We start from the raw sequence: 12,326 nt of genomic DNA, 5'->3' as shown, positions 1-12,326 counted from the left end.
GACCCTTCCGAAGTCTGTGCGTGACACATACCCATTTCCATTTTTACATCTTTGTAAAATGGTCCATTTTTCTCTTGTGCTATCCGTGACCGCAACATATTTTTCTTTCTCACCCGGCTTTAAAAACAAAAGTGAGTAGATTGTCAAACTTTACTTTCCGTACCCACGGTATATAATTCAGACCCCTTTAAATTTTCCACTCTTTGATTCATTGGTAAATTCAAAAACGTTCTTTTTTTTCTCATTAATGTACACTCTTCACCCCATCCCCCATCTTGACATAAAAAAACAGAAATGTAGAATTTTTTGCAAATTTATTAAACAAGAAAAACTGAAATATCACATGGTCATAAGTATTCAGACCCTTTGCTCAGACCCTTATATATGTCACATGCTGTCCATTTCCTTGTTATCCTCCTTGAGATGGTTCTATTCCTTTATTGGAGTCCAGCTGTGTGTAATTAAACTGATAGGACTTGATTTGGAAAGGCGCACACCTGTCTATATAACACCTCACAGCTCACACTGCATGTCACACCAAATGAGAATCATGAGGTCAAAGGAACTGCCCAAGGAGCTCAGAGACAGAATTGTGGCAAGGCACAGATCTGGCCAAGGCTACAAAAGAATATCTGCAGTACTCAAGGTTCCTAAGAGCCCAGTGGCCCCCATAATCTTTAAATGGAAGACGTTTGGGACCACCATAACTCTTCCTAGACCTGGCCGTCCAGCCAAACTGAGCAATCGTGGGAGAAGAGCCTTGGTGAGAGAGGTAAAGAAGAGCCCCAAGATCACTGTGGCTGAGCTCCAGAAATGCAGTAGGGAGATAGGAGAAAGTTCCACAAAGTCAACTATCACTGCAGACCTCCACCAGTTGGATCTTTATGGCAGAGTGGCCTGATGGACACCTCCTCAGTGCAAGACATATGAAAGCCGCATAGAGTTTGCAAAAAGAAAACACATGAAGGACTCCCAGGCTATGAGGAATAAGATTCTGTGGTCTGATGAGATAAAGATAGAACTTGTTGGTGATAATTCTAAGCAGTATGTGTGTAGAAAACCAGGCACTGCTCATCACCTGTCTAATACAATCCCCACAGTGAAGCATGGTGGTGAAAGCATCATGCTATGGGGTTGTTTTTCAGCTGCAGGTACAGGACGACTGGTTACAATTGAAGAAAAGATGAATGCGGCCAAGTACAGAGATATCCCGGAAGAAAAGCTCTTCCAGAGTGCTCTGGACCTCAGACTTGGCCGAAGGTTCACCTTCCAACAAGACAATGACCTTAAGCGCAGATCTAAAATAACAAAGGAGCGGCTTCAGAACAACTCTGTGACCATTCTTGACCTATATTCGAAGGCACCCTATAGACTTGAATAGGTGAATCTCATCCGATACACAGAAGAATGTAGTTCATCCATGTGGAAAAAATGGTCAAGTGAATAACACTAGTCCGAGTGTTGTCACCGAAAATACGTGTGAACATAGCCATTGCGTGGAAGCGTTCAACACTTGTTCAGATTTCTTGAATTCCGACCCGTGAGGTATTTGACATTCCTTTTTTTTTCCTCTTTGCTCCAATGTCAGGACATGAACTGTTTACTATTCCACCAACTCGGCTCCGGATGCCGGTTCTTGGCCTTTGCACGTTGATTTTATTGATTGCAGCTCAAAGCCTTGATGACGCATAACTAAGTGTCTTTAATTAATCAAAATATGCCTCATTACTGTTCCCTCTGGACCGAGGAGATAAACAGTAAGCTAATTCATGACATTGAGGTCATTTCCAAACATATGTGCCGAACTGCGCGGTTCTATTCCTACGATAGCCTCCGTTTTCCTGTTAGTCAACGCCACCTTGAGATCCCTGTGCCTTGTCGTAGACTCATCAGTTGGGATTACCAGTAATAGACTGTAAATGGATCAGTGAACGCTCTTTATTGAGTACCAGAGGGCTGGACAACTGGGACCCCCACAATCATTAGCACAGGGGTCTGTCACTTTGTTTACCTCCCACAAAGCTTTATAATACCTCCCAGAATTAATGCTTGGCAGCAACCCCCACTAAGGAATAGGGACCTGCATGCTGGTGACCAGTGGGGGTCCCAGTGACCTAAAGTTTACATATCCTTCACTTAAATTATAGGCGAGGAGGAATATGGTATTTAGGACCCCCACTCGTAACAAGTGATGAGCGGGCACTACCATGCTCGGGTGCTCAGTTCTCATAACTAGTGATGAGCGAGCACTACCATGCTCGGGTGCTCAGTACTGGTAACTAGTGATGAGCGGGCACTACCATGCTCGGGTGCTCAGTACTGGTAACTGGTGATGAGCGGGCACTACCATGCTCAGGTGCTCAGTACTGGTAACTAGTGATGAGCGGGCACTACCATGCTCGGGTGCTCAGTACTGGTAACTAGTGATGAGCGAGCACTACCATGCTCGGGTGCTCAGTACTGGTAACTAGTGATGAGCGGGCACTACCATGCTCAGCTACTCGGTACTCGTAACTAGTGATGAGCGGGCACTACCATGCTCAGGTGCTCAGTACTGGTAACTAGTAGTGATGAGCGAGTATGCTTGTTACTACTCGGTACTCGCACGAGTATCACTGTACTCGGGCTACTTGGCGGGGACCGAGTAATCTCGCGATACTCGTGCTGTACTCGTGGTCTTCATGTTCGCGCTCTTTTTACAGCCATCCCTTATGCAGGGATTGGCTGGCAGACCACTGCAATGCCACAGCCCTGTTGTGGAATTGCAGTGATTGGCCAGCCCGCACAGCGTGACCGTGCCTTTAGCCCGACACTTCCCCGCTCGGCTACGGCCCCTCCCGCACTCCACTCCGCGTGTATATATATATGCACGCTTATACACACGCACGTTTTTTTTTTTAATTTACAGTTTTATGGTTTCTACATGCTGCCGGGGGTCATTTCAGAATAATACTCGGGTCTCCCATAGGATAACATTGGGCTCGGTGCTCGGGCCGAGTACACGAGTATTTTGAGATGCTCGGCCCGAGCCTCGAGCTCCCGAGCATTTTAGTACTCGCTCATCACTAGTAACTAGTGATGAGCGAGCACTGCCATGCTCAGGTGCTCATTACTCGTAACTAGTGATGAGCGGGCACTACCATGCTCAGGTGCTCATTACTCGTAACTAGTGATGAGCGAGCACTGCCATGCTCGGGTGCTTGGTACTGGTAACTAGTGATGAGTGAGCACTACCATGCTTGGGTGCTCAGTACTCGTGACTAGTGATGAGCGGGCACTACCATGCTCGGGTGCTCAGTACTGGTAACTAGTGATGAGCGTGCACTACCATGCTCAGGTGCTCAGTACTGGTAACTAGTGATGAGCGGGCACCACCATGCTCGGGTGCTCAGTACTGGTAACTAGTGATGAGCGGGCACTACCATGCTCGGGTGCTCAGTACTGGTAACTAGTGATGAGTGGGCACCACCATGCTCGGGTGCTCAGTACTGGTAACTAGTGATGAGCGGACACTACCATGCTCGGGTGCTCAGTACTGGTAACTAGTGATGAGCGGGCACTACCATGCTCGGGTGCTCAGTACTCGTAACTAGTGATGAGTGAGCACTACCATGCTCGTGTGCTCAGTACTCGTAACCAGTGATGAGCGGGCACTACCATGCTCGAGTGCTAGTACTGGGTAACTAGTGATGAGTGGGCTCTACCATGCCCGGGTGCTCGGTATTCGTAACTAGTGATGAGTGGGCTCTACCATGCTCGGGAGCTCTGTACTCATAACTAGTGATGAGCGGGCACTACCATGCTCAAGTGCTCAGTACTCGTAACTACTGATGAGCAGGCACTATCATGCTCAGGTGATCTATACTCGTAACTAGTGTACCAATCACCCGAGCATGGTAGTGCCCGCTCATCACTAGTCACCAGTACTGAGCACCCGAGCATGGTAGTGTCCGCTCATCACTAGTTACGAGTACTGAGCACCTGAGCATGGTAGTGCTCGCTCATCACTAGTTACGAGTATCGAGTACCTGAGCATGGCAGTGCTCGCTCATCACTTTCATGATTATCGAGTACCTGAGCATGGTAGTGCTCGCTCATCACTTTCATGATTATCGAGTACCTGAGCATGGTAGTGACCGTTCATCACTTTAACGAGTATCGAGTACCTGAGCATGGTAGTGCTCGCTCATCACTAGTTACGAGTATTAAGTACCTGAGCATGGTGGTGCCCGCTCATCACTAGTTACCAGTACTGAGCACCCGAGAATGGTAGTGCCCGCTCATCACTAGTTACGAGTACTGAGCACCCGAGCATGGTAGTGCCCGCTCATCACTAGTTACGAGTACTGAGCACCCGAGCATGGTAGTGCCCGCTCATCACTAGTTACCAGTACTGAGCACCCGAGCATGGTAGTGCCCGCTCATCACTAATTAACAGTACTGAGCACCTGAGCATGGTAGTGCTCGCTCATCACTAGTTACCAGTACTGAGCACCTGAGCATGGTAGTGCCCGCTCATCACTAGTTACCAGTACTGAGCACCCGAGCATGGTAGTGCCCGCTCATCACTAGTTACCAGTACTGAGCACCTGAGCATGGTAGTGCCCGCTCATCACTAGTTACAAGTACTGAGCACCTGAGCATGGTAGTGCCCGCTCATCACTAGTTACCAGTACTGAGCACCCCCGAGCATGGTAGTGCCCGCTCATCACTAGTTACCAGTACTGAACACCTGAGCATGGTAGTGCCCACTCATCACTAGTTACCAGTACTGAGCACCCGAGCATGGTAGTGCACGCTCATCACTAGTTACGAGTACTGAGCACCCGAGCATGGTAGTGCCCGCTCATCACTAGTTACCAGTACTGAGCACCTGAGCATGGTAGTGCCCGCTCATCACTAGTTACGAGTACTGAGCACCCGAGCATGGTAGTGCCCGCTCATCACTAGTTATGAGTACTGAGCACCCGAGCATGGTAGTGCCCGCTCATCACTAGTTACGAGTACCGAGCACCCGAGCATGGTAGTGCCCGCTCATCACTAGTTACCAGTACTAAGCACCCGAGCATGGTAGTGCCCGCTCATCACTAGTTACCAGTACTGAGCACCTGAGCATGGTAGTGCCCGCTCATCACTAATCCTTTCTGCTCTTTTGTACTTTTTTTTATTCTTCTTTGGAGTTTTGAAGTTTTCTGCTTAGAACATAATGATGAATGCCATGGAAATGAGTTTAATTTCCACAGATATAAAGTAGAGGGGACACACTGGTGTATTCGCCATGATACATGCAAAAAATACCTCTCCCTACAAAGCAACTTGCAGCCGTGGTTTGTCTTGCATTTGTCGCCTGTCAGCGTCCCCGCAGCAGCCGGCGATGATCTGAAGGAATCCTGGTGTTGATCATTACCACGTTGCTAAAGTGTCTTCGCAAGTGTCATGTTAGGCGTTCACAGTTTAAGACAGCTTTGTTATTCATTCTTGAGTCACACTTTAGACTGTGACATGTTGAGAACGAGTGCCAAGGAACAAAACAAACTAAAAAGTAAAAAAAAAAATGCAATATAGTGTAGTACTAGTTGTTTTTTTTTGCTTTCCCTTCCATACTACAGAGGTGACCATGCAAGCTTCGGAAATCGCCCAAACTCAGGAAATTGCCCAAGGATCCATTATTTATTTGACCGCACAAGATTAAAATGGCGCTTCACGATTGGGAAAGAGCCGTGCACTTCATTAGGGCACAAGTATTTACAATTAGCTTCATTTATTTTATAAGATATTGAAAACCACTGTCTTTATTAGGCGTTGTGTTCTTACCGTGTCGTTATACGGCTCGGGTATTTGTGACAGGTAACAAAATATGAACTATTGGATGTATGGTAAAAGCAAAATAAAGAGCTCTTCAGAGCGCAACACGTAGAACAAAGCCAGATGTAGGATATTTGCTCACCTCGCGGGGTTGTGTTTAGAGCACCACATTTTGTGTTTAGAGCACCACATTCTAAATCCAAGAATAAACTCGTGGTCGCTGCCAGACCTCCTTCTTCTGAACATCCACCAGGCTTCGGTTTTGAAATGCAAAAGTGAAGGATGCCCGTCGGCAGGTTCCTCTCACCTGGTTACAATACTAATATAGACATGTGAACCATAGCACAGATTTAAGCTAAGTTAACATGTCCAGTATCATCTGTTACAATGGATCCTTTGGCAACAAAGTTTTGCAAACACAACTTTTTTGTCCGTTTTGAAAAATTAGATTTTTGCTGGATCCGTTTTTTTTTAACATGGGAGTCTATGGAAAATGGATCTGTTATCTGATCGCTCTTTATCTTCCATTTGAAATTGATCCAGTAAGGAAAAAGAGATCCTTTAGAAATGCAAGAAAAACGGATGGCTAAATTTGCACAACTTTTTTGCCAATGGATCCGTTCTACTGGATGATTACTGGACATATGTACTTAGCTTCACATTGTCTTCCCCGGGTGATGGTATTGCATAAATCAACATTCCCCAATGACCCTAAAATGAATAGGGGCAGGGGGAGCATTGGTCGAAGGATTTGCACCTTCTGCAATTACTTATTTTTATTAATGAGGACCTGATGGACTGAGTATTCAGGGAATGTAAATCAAGTCCCAAACCTACGTAAATGTAGTTACACAGGATTTAGTTACTATTAATGATGAGCGAGTTTCGAAATACTCGGATTCGCGATACTCGTAACGACTCGAGTACTGTCTAATACTCGCAAATTCATTCCGAATAGTGTGTGCAATGCAAGTTAACAGGAAAAACTCGCAATGTAACGAGTAACCCGAATGCCGCAATATTTGCTACTCGCGCGAATAGTACGGCATTCAGGTTACTCCTTACATTGCGAGTATTCCCCATTGACTTGCTTTGCACACACTGTTCGGAATGAATACGCGAGTATTAGACAGTACTCATTACGAGTATCGCAAATCTGAGTATTTCGAAACTCGCTCATCATTAGTTATTATCCATTATTTAGTGAGCAGTAATATATATGCTCTGTATTCCATTTCAGAAATTATTCTTAAGGCCCCCATACACATTAGATGAAAACCAGATGAACCTATTGATTTGCAGACTAGCTGATCATCTGAAAACGGGGGCCTCCTGACTCTGTCGGGGGAGATATCGGATCAATGACATTTCAGCAGCCGATCCTTTTGTTTTCAGTGGAGTCTGACAGTTGATTTGTTGAAAACAAGGCTCTTGTTTATGGTTTGTCGGGTGAGACAGCGGTCTACCAAAACTTGATTTCAGGAGCAACTCTCACACATTTCCTTCACTGATGACCGGTTAGAAATGATACTTTTACATTATTATATCCTGATTGCTGTAATCACAATAGAACCTAATGGTTTGTCCAGTGAAGCTGTGCCCACGCTGCCATTAATATATATCCCACTGTGAGGAGCAGCATTGGACGTATCTTCCATAGCATCATCGTAATGGCCAACATAAGCATACAAAGAATCTGTAAGGCATAAACTCATCCCCTTCACACTATCATTCAGTGCAGATCTGTTATCTTCATCGCCTTCCGACCTGAATTTTGCCGATTCAGAGCTTCATATCTGCTGCATATTTTGTATGATTATTAGCTCCTAACCAATGGTCTGTGTAACCCTGTCTGCTAAAAACACAACATACGAGCAAATGATCCTTTGGTGAAAGCATCATTGGTGGCCTCACATCGCCCTGTGTTAGCGGGTAGGTGCTGCCAAAAATGACAAAACTGTGCGTGAACTAACCATAAAACTAATGAGTTTTTGGTCACATACAATGTTGATGATTGCTTCACAGATGGTGACAACTACTAGACCAGAGCAGTGGATGTTCATCCCTTGTTGGTATGAAGCAATGGTTGAGTCCATCTCATGACGCTCAAATCAGTATCTATGGGACCAGAGATAAAATCTCTATCAGTGATGAGCGAATCTGATGACATTCGAATTCGACCGTTTACTCACCTTTGGCCAAGAAATTAGATCCTGTTTTGAAGTAATTCGAAAGGACCCCATATCCATTAAACTGATGATGGCTGAACTTGCCTATATTGATGGGTTCAGATGATGGACCAATATCTGTAGGGGTACCTGATAAATTGATTGTCAGGGGAGTCAATGATTTGGCATGTTCAGTTTCAGTCTGCCGATCCTTTCATTCTGTAGAGGTAAGCCACCACCAGAGGAGTCAGGGAACATGTCAATCGTGCATGTCAATTGTTTGACTGCCGAATGAGTGTATGGAAGAAACGTCTGAGATGGAACGATCGGCCTAAATATTTTACTAGGAATGGTGGACTTAATTGTGTTCTTGGATCTTTCCAGATCATAATAAATAAGGGATGAAAAAATATAGAAAAGTCATCCTCTCCTCTCCCGGCCCTCACTTTGTGCTGCTGGTCTTCTTCACGCCACAGATCCCATTGAATCTTCTGGCTCCCATAGTGATATCATGACGTGCAACAAGCTGCAACATGATGGCATCACAAGGCTTAAAAGACCCAACAAAACCTGTTGCGTGAAAGAGACCAGGAACCGATGACTGAAGGCCAGAACAAAATTTAGACCTCTACGAAAAAGATGGCATGGGAGAGGTGAGATTTTTTTTCTTTTTACCCTTTCCCAACACTTTTTGAATCCAGCCAACTTGTGAATCTGAATGTTAGGTGAAAATCGAGGTGCCTCTCCCAACAATTCACTCATTTCTAGTCTTGACAAATAGAGCGGCAGATGTCATGCAGAATCTGCCTCATTGACACAAATTCCCCGTTCTGGTGGTTGGTGGAGGTCTCCATACCCACTTAATTCCTACTCTACTGTTACATTCATCTGTATCTGTCATAAAGATGCAGATACAGCTGATAGTGTGACATGCCACCTGGGATAGGTCCCCAAATCTGGGATTCTCCTGCAGGATCTTGGACAGCTCAAAGGTTTGTGTTTCGGCATTCAGGCTCCTTCTGATTGAGTAGTTACCACCTGTCCTTGAGAAAACCTTTTTACAGGGTTAAGGAAGAAAGATTTGTGATGGCTCGTTGGAATGGAGCTCTTGGGAATAAATATTTTTACAGTATATCTATACAGAAGATTTTGAGGTCTCCCCGGTCTCAGCTGTAAGGAGAAGATGGGCATTTAGCTACTGTCATGACCAGAAAATATAAGATATTGCAAAACCATAAGGTGCATTAAAGATGAAATGGAAGAATAAGAAAGCTTGTAACAATAATAAATGTGCTGAAAAGATGAAACTGAAAACACTGATAGGCAACGTCTTCTTTTCTGTTATCCAGGGATTGGCTAAATGCATTCAGTCCTCCCATTATCCCAACGAGGCAGAATCAGAACGTGGAACCTTTACTCAAGCTGAAAGAAACCAGACTGAGCTGTAACGAAGGTAAGAGGCCTCCGGTATCCAAAAGACAAGAGTCTCAGAAATAAGCAATTTTATGAATTGAGGAACCTCAGGGATTCCTTTGGGAAATGTAGGAAATGTCAGCAGCTATATTACGTAGAGTGCAGCCTGCTGTAATATCGGCTAACCATATGATCGCTGCTCCCTTTTTGGAGATGGAAAATTCACTGAGAGGCTTCATAAATCTTAGCCGTATGTTCACAGCCCAAGGGATGGAGATGTCTCAGTGATGTACTATCCAAAACACATTACACCTCTGAAATTGGGAATCATATCAGCTATGTACAATTGTAATTGATTAAGACAGGACTATAGAAGTAGAGACTGGAATCCCCGACACGGACTTTGTGGAATTATCGTGAGAAATATATGAAAATATATAGAGTATATATTGAATAATCTCATGGTTCTGGCTGGAAGCGAAGCTTTGGTTTGTATTAGTGATGAGTGAGCACTACCATGCTCGGGGGTTCCATACAGGTAAGTAGTAATGAGGAGCTCTACCATGCTTGGGTACTCGTAACTAGTGATGAGTGGGCATTACCATGCTCTGGTGTTCCATACAGGTAAGTAGTAATGAGCGGGCACTACCATGCTCGGGTGCTCAGGTACGTGTAACTAGTGATGAGTGGGCACTACCATGCTCGGGTGTTCGATACTCGTAACTAGTAATGAGCAGGCACTACCATACTCAGGTGCTCAGTACTGGTAACTAGTGATGAGCGGGCACTACCATTCTGAGGTGTTCGGTACTCGTAACCAGGGCCAGATTAAGGTTGGTGGGGGCCCCTGGGCAGAAAATCTGGTGGGGGCCCCATAACGTTAACATTTTTAGCCATAACAGTAGAGCACGAACCGTAGCATTTAGATATAAATCCAATGAACATTTATCTTATCCTGTTCTGCCACATTCAGATTTACAGCACTACAATACAGACACAGTCCAGGATAAATCACAGCTGTCCACTTACACACAGAAAGTAGAGTTAAGGCTGCTTTACACATTTCGATCTCGTATGCGATCGCACACGCCCCCATCGTATGTGCGGAACAGGCAATTTGTTGCCCGTGTCGCACAAACGATTAACCCCCGTCACACGTACTTACCTTCCAAATGACCTCGCTGTGGGCGGCGAACATCCACTTCCTGAAGTGAAAGGGACGTCACACAGCGGCCGGCCAATAGAAGCGGAGGGGCGGAGATGAGCGGGACGTAAACATCCCGCCCACCTCCTTCCTTCCGCATTGCCGGCGGGACGCAGGTAAGCTGTGTTCATCATTCCCGGGGTGTCACATGGAGCGATGTGTGCTGCCTTAAGAACGATGAACAAAGACGTTCAATTTTTAGAAAATGAACGACGTGTATGCAATCAACGTTTTAACGCACAATCAGGGTCGCACGTAGCGGTCACACACTACAATATCACTAACGATGCCGGATGTGCGTCACTTACGACGTGACCCCGCCGACACATCGTAAGATATATTGTAGCGTGTAAAGCCCACTTTTGTCACATATTTTTTATTGATCCCAATGTTAAGGCAGCCAGGGCCAGCTCCAGGGTTTTGTGGCCTCCGGGTGAGTCTCAGTGGGCCCCATCCACACACAGACACGCACACACACATACAGGCATGCGTATATACATATTTGAAGACAAATTCAGAAAAATACATATAAACAGACAAATATATGGACAATCATATACACTGACATACATGCAGACACAGACGCATTAGGGCTCGTGCGCACGTTGCGTAATTACATGCATTTACGCTGCGTATAGCACTGCAGTGTAAATGCATGCGTCCTGTGTCCCCTATACAAGCTATGTAGATTGTGCATGATACGTGCACCCATTGCTTTTATGAACGCAGTGATTTGGGTGCTAAAATGTTGACCCAAATCCGTGCGTTCATAAAATGAGCATGTCAATTATTCCGTGCGCTATGGATGCAGCTCCCGCTCTGTCTATGGTGGGGGCAGCAGCCAGAGCGCAGGAAATCGGCTTTTTTTGTACAGAAAAACTGAATCCATTATGCAGTGTTTCTGCAGCGATTTGACGCGCACATGTGCTGTCAAATCGCTGCAGAATATTCAGCAGTTACGTGCGCATGAGCCCTTACAGGTATTAATATGGGAAAGTCGCCAGCAGCCTCACTCACCTCTCCTGCTTGTTTCCGTCCAGCTCCTTCAGGACATGTGGCTGTTTCACGATGGCTGTCACTAACACACATGACTGCACACTGATAGCACTGCTGTATATACATCACAAGAGGGGCTGGGGGCTACAATATATACATTACAGGAGGGGCAGGGGGCATAGACGTTACTGGAGTGGCAAACAGCTCTGGTGGTGTACTCATCACTGCGATGGGTGACATAGCGCTCTGGGGAACCCATATAGTTCTGGGGGGGGGCGCACAGACTGCTCTAATTCATATATACACACACAGTACTGCTTCTTACACACACATCTCTGACACACACACACACACACACACACTACAATGCACCCCCCATCACCCCCTACACACACACACAATACAATGCACCCCCCATTACCCCTACACACACACGCACACACACAATACAATGCACCCCCCATTACCCCTACACACACACGCACACACAATACAATGCACCCCCCATTACCCCTACACACACACACAATACAATGCACCCCCCATTACCCACACACACACACACACACACACACAATACAATGCACCCCCCATTACCCCTCCCCACACACACAATACAATGCACCCCCCATTACCCCTACACACACACACACACAATACAATGCACCCCCCATTACCCCTACACACACACACAATACAATGCACCCCCCCATTACCCCTACACACACACACACACAATA

General features: G+C 45.8%; 1 protein-coding gene across 4 annotated transcripts in view; it reads left to right on the top strand.

The window, feature by feature from the left end:
* The window catches only part of CFAP20DC (CFAP20 domain containing), a 438,163-nt gene that overhangs the window by 406,404 nt on the left and 19,433 nt on the right, over nucleotides 1-12,326 (top strand). For all 4 annotated transcript variants that reach the window (XM_075321351.1, XM_075321349.1, XM_075321348.1 and 1 more), the window contains one exon: nucleotides 9,323-9,426. In XM_075321351.1, the coding sequence (XP_075177466.1) occupies nucleotides 9,323-9,426 (104 nt within the window). The remainder of the gene's footprint in view (nucleotides 1-9,322; nucleotides 9,427-12,326) is intronic.

Source organism: Anomaloglossus baeobatrachus, chromosome 8, assembly GCF_048569485.1.
Source record: "Anomaloglossus baeobatrachus isolate aAnoBae1 chromosome 8, aAnoBae1.hap1, whole genome shotgun sequence".
NCBI classification, from domain to species: domain Eukaryota; kingdom Metazoa; phylum Chordata; class Amphibia; order Anura; family Aromobatidae; genus Anomaloglossus; species Anomaloglossus baeobatrachus.
The sequence above is the reverse complement of the archived record's forward strand: the minus strand, read 5'-3'. Positions and strand labels throughout refer to the sequence as shown.